The 17,631-nt window shown below is 42.1% G+C and overlaps 1 protein-coding gene across 1 annotated transcript; it reads right to left on the bottom strand.

Annotated features, from left to right (window-relative positions):
* Positions 1 to 5,108: 5,108 nt before the first annotated feature.
* On the bottom strand, positions 5,109 to 17,392 carry LOC119336507 (autophagy-related protein 2-like). The gene is made up of 13 exons (XM_037608549.1): positions 17,103 to 17,392; positions 15,159 to 16,180; positions 14,211 to 14,359; positions 13,151 to 13,407; positions 9,993 to 13,058; positions 9,790 to 9,902; positions 8,942 to 9,134; positions 8,590 to 8,703; positions 8,376 to 8,483; positions 8,031 to 8,163; positions 7,678 to 7,880; positions 7,249 to 7,445; positions 5,109 to 5,672 (listed from the first exon to the last, which is right to left on the bottom strand). The coding sequence occupies exons 1-13, from the start codon at positions 17,286 to 17,288 to the stop codon at positions 5,612 to 5,614; spliced, it is 5,802 nt and encodes a 1,933-aa protein (XP_037464446.1). The 5' UTR covers positions 17,289 to 17,392; the 3' UTR covers positions 5,109 to 5,611.
* Between the last annotated feature and the right edge of the window lie 239 nt (positions 17,393 to 17,631).

The raw sequence follows: 17,631 nt of genomic DNA, 5'->3' as shown, positions 1-17,631 counted from the left end.
AATCCACGGATTCATCAAAATAAGCACACAATGCAAAGAAAACAGAATCTGACAAAAATAGCATAGTTTGTAAAGATGCGAATTGTTCTCATACTTATGTAACTCCAAAAATTCTAAAAAATTAGAACAGCAGAGGCAATTTGTATATCAATCTTTTGTAACAAATTCAGAATTTTTCGTCGCTTCTATGAATTTAAACAATTCTGTTACCGGATGCAAAAGTTTCTGTTTTTCAACAGGATCAAATCAACTATCACCAAAGCTATCCCAATGGCTTTACTTGGCACAAACACTAAATGAAATATAAAAACACAATCATAACAGATGCATAAATGTGCAAACACTCAAAAACATAAAGAAAAAGGTAAAAATAAATTTTATTCATTGGGTTGCCTCCCAACAAGCGTTATCGTTTTACGCCCCTAGCTAGGCATAAGATTTTATTGATGCTCACATAAAAGATAATAATTAAAACACAAAGAGAGCATCATGAATCATGTCACAAACACGTTTAATTCTAACTCTCTTCCTATTCATAGGCATTTTATAAGAAAACAAATTACCAAGACACGAAATATCTAGCATATGCAAGTAAGAAGAAATAAACAATAACAATCTCAACATGAAGAGAGGTAATTTAGTAACATGAAGATTTCTACAACCATATTTTCCTCTCTCATAATAGTTACATGTAAGATCATAATCAAATTCAACAATATAGCTATCATATAAAATTTTCTCTTCATGATCCACATGCATAAAAGTTTTATAATCTTCCAAAAGATAGTGCGATTAACATCAACTGAAGTCATGACCTCTCCAAACCCGCTTTCATCATTATTGCAAACATTATTATCAATATCATATTCATCATGAGGCTTAAATAAATTTTGAAGATCCTAAGAAGAATCACCCCAATCATGACCATTGCAATAAGTAGTGGACATATCAAAATTAGCATCCCCAAGCTTGGGGTTTTGCATATTATTAGCACAATTGACACTAATAGAATTTATAGTAAAATCATTGCAATCATGCTTTTCATTCAAGGAGCTATCATGAATCACTTTATAAATTTCTTCATCACAATTTTTAGATTCACGAATCTCAAGCAAAACTTCATAAAGAAAATCTAGTGCACTCGACTCACTAGAACTTGGTTCATCATGATTGGATCTTTTAAAAAGACTAGCAAGTGAATGGATATCCATAACAATAGATTTTTAGCAAGCGAAGATGCAAGCAAATAGAAGGCACATGGCAACACAAGCAAACAAAAGATCGAACGAGAAAAAGGCAAACAAAAAAGAAGGCAAAAAAAGGCAAAAAAATTGTGAAGTGGGGGAGATGAAAATGAGAGGCAAACGGCAAATAATGTAAATTGCAAGGAGATGAGATTTGTGATTAGGAACCTTATAGATGTTGGTGATGTCTTCCCGGCAACGGCGCTAGAAATTCCTTTTGATGTCGCTTGAACTACATCGATATTTTCCCAAAGAGGAAGAGATGATGCAACACATCTACAGTAGGTATTTCCCTCAGTTATGAAACCAAGGTATCAATCCAGTAGGAGAACCAAGCAACACTATGTAAATGGTACATGCACACAAAGAACAAATACTTACAACCCGACGCGTAAGAGGGGTTGCCAATCCCTCCATGGAAAAAAAACATAGATAGATTTGTGGTAGATTGGATAAATAGCTCTCGATAAACGCGAAATAAAGTAAGTAATAAAAAAGTGCAGCAAGGTATTTTTGGGTTTTGGGGATAATAGATCTGAAAATAAAAGATTAGTAGACCGACTCCTGCCTGCATCTACTACTATTACTCCACACATCGACCGCTATCCAGCATGCATATAGTGTATTAATTTTATGGAAAAACGGAGTAATGCAATAAGAACGATGACATATTGTAGATGAGATCTATTCATGTAGGAATATCCCCATATTGTTATTCTTAATAGCAAGGATACATGTGTGTCTTGCTGCCCCTTCTGTCACTCAGAAAGAACACCGATCGAACTCATCACAAAGCACCTCTTCCCATGGCAAGCAAAATAGATCTAGTTGGCCTAACTAAACCAAAGATTCAAAGAATAAATATGAGGCTATAAATAATCATGCATATAAGAGATCAAAAGAAGACTCAAATAATATTCATGGATATAGATCTGATCACAAACTCAAAATTCATCGGATCCCAACAAACACACCACAAAAAAGAGTTACATCAAATAGATCTCCAAGAGACAATTATATTGAGAATCAAAAGAGAGAGAGAGAGAGAGAGAGAGAGAGAGAGAGAGAGAGAGAGAGAGAGAGGAAACCATCTAGCTACTGCCTACAGACCCGTAGGTCTATGATGAACTACTCATGCATCATCGAAGAGGCACCAATGAGGATGATGAACCCCTCTGTGATGGTGTCTAGATTGGATCTCGTGGTTCTGGAACTTGCGGCGGCTGTAATTGTGTTTCGTCGACTCCCCTAGGGTTTTTGGAATATTTGGCAATTTATAGGGCGAAGAGGCGATGCGGGAGGTCACCGAGGGGGGCACAACCCCCTTGGGTGTGCCTGGTCCCCCAGGCGCGCCTTGGTGGGTTGTGCCCACCTCGGGCCTCCCCTCTGGTACATCTTTGGCCCACTCGGTGTCTTCTAGTCCATAAAAATTCTCCAAAAAGTTTTGTTGTGTTTGGACTCCGTTTGTACTGATATTCTGCGAAGTAAAAAATAAACAAAAAACAGCAACTGGCACTGGGCACTATGTCAATAGGTTAGTCCCAAAAAATGATATAAAGTTGCTATAAAATGATTGTAAAACATTCAAGAATGATAATATAACAGCATGGAACAAGCAAAAATTATAGATACGTTGGAGACGTATCACTCCCCTATCTACACCAGGCCGCCTCGTCCGGTCAATCCAGTGTCGGCCACTCCGCCTTCGCCGCCGTTACCGGACCTCGAGGTCCTGGGTTTGGCGGTGCCGCCGGTGGGGGTCGGCAACGCGACGCTGCACGGAACCCCTATGCTTGAGGGGGGGTTACCCCCATCCAAGGGTTTGCTTCGGGCATCGCCGCAGGCCCATGGACAATGGAGACCTCCTCCTCCTCGACCACGCGTGTGGGCAGCAGCACCGGCCAATGACGATGGTCGTCGGCGTTAGCGGCTCCTCCTCGACCGCCATCTTCTTTCCGACGAGGTTTTCTCCCCGGCCGGCGTACGCTCCAACACCACCTGCTCCAATGAGAACAATCCCTCTGCTCGTAGATTTGTAGGTTAGGGTTTTTGTCATTAGCATGATCCGGTAAGATGTGAATCGATTTGATACGATTCCTTCTTGTGTGGTACTGTTCATAGGCAGGGTAGTGTTCTTGCTTGTTCTGTGTTTCATGTGCATGCCTAGTATAGTGTTCATAGGCATGCTAGATTGGATTGTGCTTAGTGCTCATGATGTAGAAGGTGTTCTTGGGCATGGTATATAGGTTTTTTGATTCATGTTCATGTCTACTGGTGTTCATAGGCATGCAAGATTGGTGTGTGCTTAGTGCTCATGATGTACAATATGTTCATGGCCATGGTAGATTGTGTTTGATGTTCACCATTAGTGCTCATGTGCAACAATTTGTTCATGATGCTAGCCATATCGTTGATGGCTTTGATGTTCCTCCTACTTGTTCATGTGCATGTTATCTAGATTGGTGTGCTATTCGTGTGCATGCTTAGGGTTCATGGGCGTGCTATGTTGGTGTTGTGCTGTCTTTGATGTTCCTGTTTAGGGTTCTAGTACAAATGTGCATGCTAGGTTTACGTGCATGGTTCTCATGGTAGGTAGGACCAATGTGTTTGCTACTTTAGGCACTAGTACAAATGTAGCATGCTGACAATGCCTTGTTGCTAATCCATGTCATCTTACCTGACAAGGTGATGAACACGGAGTGGGACAGGGCCGGTGGAGGAGCCCATGTCGTCGTCGGCATCGAGGCCGCCATGGAGTTCATCCCCATGAATCGCTGGTTCAGGAGGGTGTACCTGTCTGGCAGGGTCACCTTCATGAGTCAGCCACGTTCAAGGGGGACGAGCTCCTAGAACCGGCAACGAGGAGGGTCCCGAGAGCCGCTTCGCTTCTACGTGCAAATCATGGACGAGGAGGCTCTGGCCATGATCATCATCCCTCCTAAGTTCCAAGAGGTGATGAGGCAGTGGCTCATGCTCAAGACCAAGCGCGTTGTCAGGCTGTTTGTAAACAAGTGGTCCAAATTCTGGGTGCAGGTTCAGACCTTCGAGGGGCAAGTGGTGCTTGGTCGGGACTGTCACTACTTCTGCCTTTGCCACAATATCGTCATCAGTGACCTCGTCATGTTGCGCATCTCCGGCCTAGGCCTCAAGGTCCAAATCTACAACCACGACAGCTCCATCGGGTGTAGGGTTCGCTGCAGCAGGCACAGCTGCATCGGTGACCCTGAAGTCGCCTTCTGAAGTAGTTTCCATGAACTCGTAGTTAGTTTGCTGCATCGGTGATTGAAGAACTTGGCGTGAACTATTAATATTTTGTCAGGGTTAAGCACCCTGCGGTGAAGCAGGGGGCATGTGATGCCCCTGCTGTAGTTAAACTTAAGTCTGTTTAGCAGGTGTGCTGTTCAGTTGCTGTTTATCTGCTCTTATCTACTGTTTAGTTGCTTGTTTATCTGTTGTTGTTGTTAGCTTCTTTAGCTGCTAGTTTTTGTGCTATTTGTAATGCTCTACCCGCTTTTTGAATGAAACACAAACATGTATGCAGCCAAACAGCTCTGGTTTGCATCTGCTCACCCTTAAACACAAATGCGGGCAGCCAACAGCCAACCCTAAAGTGGCCATTGGTTTATTGTCTGTTTTTGCTAAATGAGGCTGCATTAAGATATGGCTCAAATGCACGCACTATTTATCCTAGGCAACCAAACGCGCCCCAGGTAAATAATTGAAGGACATCGCTCCACTTTCACCAGGTAAATAATTGAAGGACATCGAGGGTGTAAAAAGAACCGAGGGAGCAACAACCTGGCAGAAACATGTTGCCCGAGCTCGCTCACAGCAACAGTACAAAATCTGGTAGTAGCAACAATATTTACAGTTGCAAAGCAAAAGAACATATTATCAGCGGTTTAGCGAGCCGACAAACATATTGGCAACCGAAACAAAAGAGTTATTTACATCTGCACAACTCAGAAAGCAACCAAATTATGTACAAAATTGGAGCCATCCCCCCTGATCCCCTCCCTCGACCTTAGTCAATGCCTAAGCTAGGAGTTTACAAAATTTCCACCCGAGGTGGGAAAGGTGCAGTGACTACAATCATGGTGCGTATATTAATTTATACATACTATAGAAGGGCTTTGACGCCACATACAACCTATCCTACAACTGTACAGCTGCACAGACGTATTAGAAACTCGAGTAAGAGCAGGCCAGCTGATGCCGATTGATACTTCGGGTTAAGGATCTCTAGCAGTACAGAATTCTCACTTCACTGTACAAGTTTGCGGACAACCAGTTTTCTTCCATAAATAGATGATATGCCACACAAGAATGAAGAGACCATAGCTAGGCAACGTCCTCCACACTGAAGTCTACGACTGAGAAGGCCCGGAGTATTTGTACGCAGATTCTTTCTTGTGTTCAGGATCAAGGCTGTGAAAAATAAGTTCAGTACACAAAGTAAGAACCAGGTACCAAGAATGATAAAAGTTGGGCTAAATTGCGGTGTGACATGCATACAGGAGGTAAACATGTTTGAAGCATATCAATCCTGCATATAACCTCAGATTCACTAATTCACTGACCAGCAGAACTCGAGCACATCATGTTAAATCAAGATAGAACTCGAGGGATTATTACCCAAAAATGTTACACAGCTAAACTGGTAATTACTGAGTTTAGTCAGATTACTTAGCAAGACCCTGGGTAACAAAATACTAGGAGTTCCTATGATAAACATTTATCAAGATCCAAGAACCTCAAGACCCATATTCATTATTAACAACAACAACAACAACAACAACAAAGCCTTTAGTCCCAAACAAGTTGGGGTAGGCTAGAGGTGAAACCCATAAGATCTCGCAACCAACTCATGGCTCTGGCACATGGATAGCAAGCTTCCACGCACCCCTGTCCATAGCTAGCTCTTTGTCGATACTCCAATCCTTCAGGTCTCTCTTAACGGACTCCTCCCATGTCAAAATCGGTCGACCCCGCCCTCTCTTGACATTCTCCGCACGCTTTAACCGACCCATATTCATTATTACATCAACAAATTGTAATTGTTAAAACAAATTTATATACAGCAACTCAGCAACAGTTAGCTTGGTCAGTGCAAAACCAGGTAATACTGTGTGTGAAGGGACAAATCAGCTGCATTATTTTTCTTCCAGCCCGAAATATACTGTTAGGACTTCCACAAAATATCAAATGCATCCCTCACTTTTGTTCATTGGCCTCTCAACACTCTCCCATTATATTATCTTTGTTACTTGGTAGGTAACTTTAGAGGGCAGGCCTGGCGCAGTGGTGAAGTCCTCCCCACTTGTGCCAAGAGGTCCTGGGTTCGAACCAGCCTCTCTGCATTGCACTTTGCAGGGGTAAGACTAGGTTCCTATAATCCCTCCCCAGACCCCACCTTGTGTGGGAGCTTCTATGCACTGGGTCTGTCCTTTTACTTGGTAGGTAACTTTAAAAAGTACAACACTACATACGGAATGTCCAATAAATTACAGGCTTGCCTCATAAAATTCAATTGCATAGTTCTTGTAGGGTTTATCTTCGCCACAAATCAGTGTCTTACCAACAATACAAATATTTTATTTAGCAATTAAAGGAGACATAAAATACGGATTTTTATTTTATGTCTCTTGAAACGCTACGTACAAAAGACCCAAAGTGGTCCCACCCTTCCCTGGACTCTGTGCAAGCGGGAGTTACGTGCACTGGGCTGCCCTCTTAGTGTTAAAATCTTAAGTGGCAAATGCAAGCTGTTTAGTACTGATTATACATGCGACTAAAGAGGAAATTGCGTACTTAACCACTTGACGTACTACATAGAAGAAAATGATAGGAAACGACAGTTGGTTGCGGACAGACATGAACAAATTTAAGAATTCAGGAAGACATGAACCAAACTAATAGCCCCTTATGGTGAATTGGAGATTGTAATTAATGGTGTATCCATAGACTGTTTTCCACCGATACTTGAAAACGAGCAAAAACTCACCTGTTCCTTAGCCCAAGAAGTGCATAGTGCATAGCACGAGCGGAAGCTGATACTGGAGCTACTGCAGCAGCTGGAGCTCCACAGATTGCAGTAGCCAGTATTGATCCAGTGCTACCCCCACGATTATAAACCTTGATAGGATTCCCAATCAAAGCAGAAGCTGTCCTTCCAAGCCCATCAGTTAAACTTTCATAGGCCTGGACAAGTTTCATGTTAATCTTAATAACACTACGCAAGACATCAAAAGATTAAAGGCGTATGTAGGCTTGAGCACTACTCCAGTTCAGAGAAATTAACAGGAAGCAAGGTCTATTCCAAACAAACAAACAAAAATAAAGGGAATCAGCAATTCAGGTTCTGGAGATTGAATTATCTTTAACTGGCAGAAAATGAGATGCTTTTCTCATACAAATCAGACAAACTGAATACCTGCTTCAACCCTTGTTGTGCACCTTCAGGCTGGTTAGCTCTTATATTTTCTTTGGGTTTTTTTGCTTCACGTGAGGTTAAAGGCGGTGGAACAGCTGTAAGGGCACGCTCTGTCTTCAAAAGCATATCATGAGCTCCCGCTGCCAAATGGACACCAAGGCCTACAGCTTCGATTGATACACTTCTGATGAAAGCAACAGCACCTGCCAAACAGCGTGTAAGAATCATCCTAATTTGTAACCACTCATGTCATCATTCAACTACTGTTTAATAATACTGTACCATCACATATTATTAACACTCCAACAGAAATGTTAGCTAATTACTGATATCAGTGTCATGTACCAGATTACCTCTTTGCATTCCCTTGAGCAACTTCCGGTCCTTCTTGTAGCTTTTGATTGGTAAGGAAACCAATTTCTTAGTGCCTGAACCGACGGCAACTAATGACTTTATAGGAGGAAGCCCTTTTAACACTTTATGGACCTGCACAAGCAGCATATTGTGAATTCAGGTGCGAACAGGAATTCTTGTGTAAGACAAGGCAGATTTACTATATTCTCTATGCTTTCGCGTCGAGAAGTGTATATTTAATCTCCTTTTCTTTCTGATATTGCTTGTATTAAATATGTATGTTTTTTTGTGCATAAAACAACAAGCATGTCTAAATGTACAGTCGTGCATGGAGAGATCAGAACCTGATTCTTGGAGATGTCCTCCAGCCACTCTGCAGCTACTGTTTCACATATACTATTCCACCCATAAACACCCATTGCAGAAACATTCTTAAGCTTTAAATCGATTCCCTGCACGCAAAAAAAATAAATCATCGTCAGTGTTGCCTATTGATCTTAAGATAATCAGCAGTGAACTGACTGCTCTAAAGTATTTCCTTTTTCAACAACGAATTACCTTCCATGGAAGGATGTTGAGAAGCTCTGCGTAATTTCCTTTACCTAGTGCAATAGGATCAAACTGGCGAGGAATATAATTGATATGCAGAACCAGAGGCTTCACATCGAATTTCTGGCACCACAGAAAAAGAAGATCAGATTCAACAAATGTTTACTGAAGACAAACAGAGCCCAGCTCGCTGCTGCCTACCAGTGCAAATAAGATGAGAAAGGAAAAGAATTTGATGACTGTTAATGCACACAATTTCAAAATTTTGAATATATCAGGTTAAATAGGTGCAAAGAGTTCTTATGTGCCCAATCTAGTCCCATGATTAAGAGGAAAACAAGAATTGGTAAATCCAAAATACCTGGAAAAAGGGAAGTAATGCCTCATCCACGATTGTAGTGCTTCCGTAGGTTGTGCTGTCCATACCAACAATCTCATTTTCACAAGGCACATGAGGGTTGTTGTTACTTGAATCATTCTGGAAGAAACTGATGAGGAAGTTCAGTTGCCCTTGATCAAGATGCAATTGAAGAGGCAAAATCTCAAGGCATAACCTGAAGAAGGATGCAAGAGAAGAGGGTCAGACGACAAACTGAGAGAGCATAAAAAGAGTCAGAAAGGAGAAGGTGAAAAAAAGCCAGCACTATTCTTGCAGACTACAATTTAAGATTCAAACAGACACAAATTAGTGGCAAGAACAAAGGTGTAAAGAGCAAGAATGCATAAACAACCAACCATACCGTACAAGCACAAATCATGAATATGGATCTGCCATACAAGATTTTCTTCAGAATTCCCATATCATTAACATAAGCAAACCTAATACTGGAATAGGATGAAAACAACTATTGCACCAGGATACTGTTACTACATGAAACTATGTCTCTGCTATTTAACTGTGCAAACCCCATATTCCATATACCCCTCAAAACTGAGGCAAAAAGATAAATTAGTCAAGTACATTAAGACTTAGTCTTGCAATGTTCTGAAACCAATATATAGCTTATTTTTTACTACAATCTACCAGGTCAAAGGATGTCTTCTATGTATGGATGGATGATGTAGATAGGATATCCTTACAGTAATCTTTATCTTTAACCATTTGAAGCTATATAGCATCAAGCGAACACAGTACAGAGTATAAGAAACAAGCAGGTATCTTTTCCAATAGATCAATCCACTGTGTGTGCAACTTAATGCTGTATATACCTGTAGTCTTCTAGAGGAGCCTGTGGTTCAGGTCTTACAGACTCTAGTTCTAACTTGAATGCAGTGGAGCAAGATTCTCTTGGGTAATCCTTTGAGTTGTAGCATCCAAGAACCTATTAAAATGAATGATAGAAGTTAAAAGGCGTTAATCGATGATGAAAGCAAGTGCTCAATGAAATTTAGAAAGAAAAAGGAATATGTACCATTTTCCATGGAGCATGCATATTTTGGTCACAAAGATTTAGGTCCTGTGCGGAGATGGATAACCTAGAAACAGAAACGGCCCCATCTGGATACATATCAAATTGCACACCGAGTCCTGACACGATGAATTCCAAAGAAGAACTCCTATCCCTTCCATTTGAGCATGGGTGGCTAGTTGAATCATTGTGAGCCAATGGCCAGTCATCACCAGCATACATTCGCCACTTAACATCTATATCATGAATAAGAATCTTGCCTTTCAGATTGCAAGATTCATCAGAATTCAAGCTGCAAACAGCAGGCTTGCCTTCTTGCCGGAACACATGTTCTCCATGTGGGCTGTTCCTTTTGTAAACATGGTTTTCAACTATCGTCAAGGGGCTATTGTTGTACCATCCACCATCATCACAGTCCATGGTTTTACGAGCATCATCACCAGATGACTGATGGTTTACGTTATAAGGAGATGATGACAATGATGAATTGAGAAGATCAGGCATATAATAAGAGTCAATGATCTGCTCAGGACAGGAATTCTGTTTAATTGGTATTTGGGCAGTATTCGCTTCTGGGGTGACTATGTGTGGAACACCGACATCAGCTGCCTCAGGGTTAGCCATATTCATCTCATATTCAGCGTTCATTTCACTGCTGCTCAATGAGTTATGACAATTTTTGTCCCAAAAATTGTAGTCTGTGTAGGCCTGGTCAGTGTAAAAAGCATCCTCAATTATGTCATCAAGCAGACCATCTGACTTGCACTCTCCAGAATCTGCCAAGTTGTCAGTGCTCTCTGACATATCAGATGCATCACTGGGCATATTTTGTGCGTTTGCCTGTTGGACAATATTCCACCTGGATTGAAGATGAGCTAAAGCGTCCCGCATATCCGGAGCATATAGCTTCTGTAGTTGGGAAACCAAACGAACAAGACCATGTGTTGTATCACGACATGTCCCAATATCAAATTGTGACTCTGATATTTCAAGTTTCCAAAAGGAAGTATCAGTTCTTAGAGCAGCTTCAATGAATGTGTTATGGCCGATCTTAGCATAGCCCAATTGATGAAGGTAATCAACATCATAACCACAAGTGACATTTTTGGAACCAGATGATTCACAAATGAGAAGCCCGAGATCTCGCAGTTGGATATCAAAATCAGTAGCTGCAGAATCTGATGCAGATTTATTATGAAGTTTAAATGATGATGCAGCTAAAAGGCATGAGAAAAACTTGCAGTCCAGAGCGTCAGCATTGAATGAGGAATTTTTCAGGTGAGGTTCATAGCTCAGAGCAACATCGGTTAACTCAAGAAAAAAAGAGGACCAAAATGGTTCTCCAGCCTGTGAATTATCTGTGCTACTACTGTTATTGGGTTGTTCAGTTCCACTTGAACCTGAAGTGAACAGCGAAGATATTCCACTGATCCAATCCATACGTCCACCAGGTGCCACAATTGTGCCAGAACGAACATTGACAGAAGTATAATTCTCTTGTAGGTTTGGGTTCCTGATGTGGGTCACAGAACAGCCAGCAGTACCAAAAGACAATACATTGTTACCTTCACCATCACCCCGCCTGCTAGCGGAATCCTTGCAAATAACTAGAAGAAAATCTTTGCTTTCTTCACAGGTTTTATCATCTGTACCGGTAACCGAACCCCAAAGCTCACCTTCACCATGATTCACCCAAAGAAAACTGGTATTGTTGACCCCACCAACATTAGAGAAGGAGCACAGAGACAATTTTGAAACAGATAATTTGAGACGATTCCAAGAACCTTCTAGTTCTGTCTGCAACGATGGACCAACTTCCACAGTTTCATCCAACTCAGTACAAATATCCAACATGCTGCATTCAAAAATGACAGATGTTTGAATGGCAATTCCGTTGCTTTTGTCCTTGCCATTTTCAGAACTGCCTGGTGCTCCATCTGAAAGCCCATCGAGTACGTGATCTAGCAGGTGATTAAGTAGTCCACAATCCTTCTTATTGAGATGAACCGAAACACAAGGAAGTTGAACATGTAGCAAGAATTCAGTGCTCCGAATGAGTTCCTGGCGAATACTGAGACTTGACTCTACAAGATCTTGTGAAGCTGTAGAAGAGGCAACGCCGACCCATTTGTTATTTTCTTTCTGAGTAATCTTCTGATCATGTAGGCTCGGCAAACTCCAAACTTTGTTCACCATCTCAGGGCAAGTTACAGGGTTGTTTTTTCGGATCATTCTAATGCTGGAGTTATTATAATCGGATCTAGTCACAGATAAAATCTTCAGAGCAGAGAAAGTTTGCCTACTCAAAGCACATATACCATCCAATGCACTGGAGGGCTTAACCAAGTAGATGTCAAAGTTCCCGGTAGCCAAATGGAGTGAAGTAGATTGTGTGCTTGGATGAACATCATTAAACCTTTCATTTCGAAGTGGGGAAGAGGCTTCTGCTGAGTTATGAGATGTTGTGTGGTCGATGACAAGGAACTTATCCAGGATGGACGGGCGACTTAAATCCCATGAGGGCTCAGAAGGAAAGCAAAAGACGATTCTTGCATGTGATGGAGCTATTTGAACCTTCAGAGAGTCGATTGAGGAAGTATTAGCCATTTTGCTGTTTCTTTCATCCCCATCCCTATTAAGTCTATGCTCTCCATAAAACACATCAGACTCGACTTCACTGATAAAATTCAGTATCATGTATACTGTATGGAAGTGCACCCACAAAGTCAAAGGAGCCAAATATATAGACAGTGAAGTTGTGCTTACTGAGTTGCCATCTTGATCTGTGCTACTGACATCATAACAGAATGTGGACTCACCAAATGTTTTTAGCAGCTCAACCTTAATGAATTTTTCTGAACGGCGGGAAGAGCTTCCAACTGTTTCCACCCAATAATCTTGAGCAGCAAATGGGAATTGAGGGAGAGCAGCTTGAACTTCTCTACAGAAATTATTATTTAAGAAAGCAGTGCCAAGGTGTGAGTGATTTGAATCATGGTTAGTACTGTAGTATTCGTCAAGCTTCATGTGGGCAATCAATGCCTTGAACCCTAATTTTTTGGGATATGTCTGCGGACATCAAAAGAAAAAAGATCAGTATCAAGCTATAAGACTTCAACAATGCATGAACTCAGAACAAGTGCTGCAGAGGAAAACAATACCTCGAGTTCAAGATGAATGTTCTGACACTTGGCTTCAAGATGATGCATATTTAAGCTGGAAGCAGTAGCAGGATACATCATCGATTGTTCAAACTGCGGGGGGGAAGAAAGGCAGCTCGAGAACATTTCGGAATTTCTCATATCATTGACGAGACTGACAGGAACACTGGAATCGCCAGTATCCATTTCATCACTGAACAAGAGAATAACAGATATCTCAGCGATGGAAGCCCGTAACGTTTTCTCAATCGGCGGTTCTGTTAGAATGAAAAGGAAAGCAAGTCCTGAGATTTAGAAGATCAGACGATAATTAACTGGAAAAAAAGAAATAACACATTACAGCCACTTGGTTCGATTCAATACTGGAACACATCCGATGGTGTTTTACATGCTCACAATGCTATAGCTTATAGCCATGGCAAGAGAATGGATAGAAGCTATTATACAAAGTCATGCCTGTGGTGGAACTCATAGGTGTGGATACCAGCACAGAATGCTCTTAGAGCATCATATACGTCTGCTGTTATTCACAAGAACATAATGTATCCATGTTTTTACCAGGATGTTTCATTTGCATGCTGACTAACAGTCAGTGTAACATTTTTCCTTAGAAGTGTGAAACACTATGAACTTAGCATGGATGGCATTCAGAGTGAGCCAAGTTATTCAAGATAAATGAGGGCATGTTTGGTTCATGACTAACTTTGCCACAACTAACCAAGGCAAATGTGGCTGCCACAAAATGTGTGGCAAACGAAATGGCCATCACATGTGTGGTGATTTGGTAAAAAACCGAGCCTATGGCATGTGGACCAAATGGCTAAAAAGCATGGCTATGAACCAACACATGCATAAGGTGTTTGTGGCACGACTAAGGTTAGGTGTTGCAACCTTAGGCTACAAAGTACAAACTATGCCCTGAATCCGCAAGAAAGTGTGTCATAAGAAAAACTCGATTATGGAAGTCAATGCTATCGCGTTTATTGCCATTTCACTGTTCATACAACACAAACAAATTAAATATGAAGCATAAATCCATAACAAAATAAGCATTATATACCTTTAGGGACTTGATCTGATCCAGAAGCTAAAGTGGATGCAAAGGTAATTGCGTTGAATACTGAACACGTCCAGTCCCATATGCCGCTATTTCCTAAATTAGTCTGGGAGTTCCTCAGTTCTTCAAAACATTCAAAGAACTGATCAATGCTGTCAAAGATAAGAACGAATCAGTAATCCACTTAGGCTAGTCCAAATCTTGCTTTCTTTTTTGGCTCAAATGACCTGCTTCTCTTAATAAATGTAAATGCAAACACACGTAGCAAGAGATGGACTCTTAATGTCTTGCAGGATAACATAAATAAAGACAAAGCAAAGGAAAAAAATATGCTAGTCAATGAAGAGTTATACTCCCTCCATTCCTAAATGTAAGTCTTTGTAGAGATTCCATCATGAACAACATACGGATGTATATAGATGCATTTTAAGTTTAGATTCATTCATTTTGATCCGTATGTAGTCCATCTAATGAAATCCCTACAAAGACTTATATTTAGGAACGGAGGGAGTATTTGGTCACCGAAACCCCAGGCAACATACCAATTGCAGAGAACTATTCTCTAGCCCAATGGGCAGTGATACTCGGTAAGTTGCAACTATAAGACAACGGAGCATCTAAAAGACAGCTGAAGTAAAGGACAGGACAGGAGCAACAAGTGCATGCTGCAATGACCACTATTAACTGTAACTCCCAAAGCATGCACATTATAGTTCAAATTGATGACCAAAAATTATATGTAAAATCATACATCTGGTCGATCATTCATAAGCCAAAGAAATGGATGCAATATGACATAGCAACAACATATTTTAATCTTTTCTACAATGATCTCATAACAGCTATGTCAAACATATACTTCTTTAAGGGATTAATCATTAATCATGTGAAGTAAGTAAATTGGAAGCTGATGGAACAGGTGCAACGAATGTCATTAGGAAAGAAACAAACCTTTCGTCACAATCTGAATCAGGGTCACCTTGATCCTCGTGGACAACGAGCTCCGGAATCCAGTCTTGAATAACATGTGCCTTAGTTAGGAAAGAATCCTGATATTTGTCTTGCCTGTTTTGTGAAAGTGCAATCTGGTCTGTGTCTTCCCTCCGGATCATCACCGAGTCTGAACCTGATTTCAAAGTGCTTAATGCAGATCTGGAGGTGCTCAAGGACATATCTGCCGTATTATGGGGACGAATCTGTTCACGTGCTTGATTCCTATGGAGAGAATCCCACACATCCATGAACCATTGGATACTGCTGATCTGTAACAGCAATTCTAAAGAATCAACAGATACATCCGCGTCGATTTTCTTAAGGTTCAAGCATCCATTACTCCACGGGATGCTTAAGTTCAATGTCCCTGAGAATCCACCAATAGGACCTGTCAAGACCGAGGTAGTACTATGACCTGATGAGATGTCAGCTGTTGCCTTATCCAAATCATTCTGAAGAAGTACATCAACATCATCCATTTTCAAGAACTCAATCACCGCCTCATGGAACGTTACGAAATTATTCAGCTTGACAAGACCATCTGTTGAAAGATTAGTTCCAAATTCTATCTCTTTAACCCGGAAAACTAGTGATCGATTAAATTCTGAGATCTTGTTATCCAAAATGGTCTGAGGATCAAATACAACATATGTATTTTTAAACTTGATTTTGAAGTTCGTAAGAAACCACTTGACAGCATTGGCTATTCTCTTGACACCCTCATCCACATCTCGAGATGCAGATGTAGAACAGTGTTTCTCAGATTCATTTCTTTTGGTGTTGACTGATGTCTGTGTGGAACTACTATTACCAGAAACAGAGCATTCAGCATCTACAGGTGGAATTTCACTAGCAACAGATGGAGCGAGCACAAGCTCCAAGTCTTCCACTACAATCTCACAACTCTTTAACTGTAGGGGAAATTTAACCAGCAGAGATTTTATTGATCCTTCTTTCACCATGATAGATAATCCTGATAGCTGAAATGGAGAAGGATATTAACTTTAAAAATCTGAAGTAAGGGCCCAATTGAACAGTTCGAAATATAACAAACTACAAATTCAGATACACCAGTTTCATATTTACAGTTTTATGATCATCGTGAATCAGAAGAGGTTGAAAATGTAAGTTTTCACAGTGGGTGGTGGGAGGAGCGTGCGCATAAGATTTGTATATGCTAAGCAGTAAGTATCACAACAAATCAGGTGTCGGGTTGGTAGAAAAGGATTACACACTGAAGTGTAGAAGCTTGAAGATTATCATCTAGCTTAATACCCTAACTGACAGTTGCGCAGCATATGATTGCAAATGCTCCATTCAGTCGAATGTGACAATATTTAAAGTTACTATGATTCAAATGCAGGAACTGCAGACAGGGACCAACACCCTACTGCTTCTTCCAAACCCTAATACTCCAGCTTGACCGTACACTTCCAGATGCAAACTGCACTCCAATAGTCCAACTAAACTACAGCGAGACCACGGCCGCCCCTTGGTTAAAATCCAGTCCCCCTGTGGTCGCCGGCGCCGGGAACGAAACCAGCCTGATTAGTGAAAACGACGCCTTCCCCCGCCAATCCTTTGCCCCTGATATTCGCAAAAAAACCGTCCGAAATTCTAACAAAACCGAGCCTATACACGTCGCCCCCAGTGTCCAATTGCAACCAAAATCAGAGGAAACTGATTTGGTCATCCCACCCCCACCACCCCACCCTACAGCCAACCTGTCTATCATCACGCCACAATTCGATTCCCCTCAGCACGCGGGGACGACCAATCGCGACGGGACGCATCCGAAAACCCGATTCCGCCGCATCTGATCCAACACGGAAAAAGGCGTCCTAAACCCACACGGGACAGGGACGAAATCGCGAAGGGGCGGCGAGGCGATAGGGGAAGCACCTGGCTGTTGATGTAGTCGGCGTTGAGCGCGAGGTCGGTGAGCTCGAGCGTGCCGCGGGTGAGCTGCAGGTCGAGCTGGTCGAGGTCGAGCTCGCCGAGGAACAGATCCCCGAGCCCCTTCTTCAGCACCGCCTTGCACATCCGCTTCATCACGGCCCCCACCGAGAACCCCCGCAGCAGCCCCATCCCGCCCCTCCCTCCCGCGGCGAGCGCGAATCCGAGGCGCCCGCGCGGGGCCGGCCGGCGCGTGGCGGGGGTGGAGTCGCCGGAGGTGGCCGGGGGCGGAAGGAAGCGAGGGGGGAGGGGGTTGCTTCGTTGGTGTGCCAAGTTTTTTCGGATTAAACCTTGCGGGGGCCGAGTTGTTGCGTCCAGAACCCCGGGAAGGTTGGGTAATTACGTTTATATGCGCCGCCTTCAGGTCCGTGTCCCCAGTCCCCGTCCCGTGGGCCAGCCGGAGCGCATTAAACAACTTGTAGGGAGATTCGATTTGTTTTCTTCTACACTTTGTAGTCCGTATCTTGTTTTTGGC

Source organism: Triticum dicoccoides, chromosome 7B, assembly GCF_002162155.2.
Source record: "Triticum dicoccoides isolate Atlit2015 ecotype Zavitan chromosome 7B, WEW_v2.0, whole genome shotgun sequence".
NCBI classification, from domain to species: Eukaryota; Viridiplantae; Streptophyta; class Magnoliopsida; order Poales; family Poaceae; genus Triticum; species Triticum dicoccoides.
Note: the sequence above shows the minus strand (reverse complement) of the source record. Positions and strands in the feature narration are given on the sequence as shown.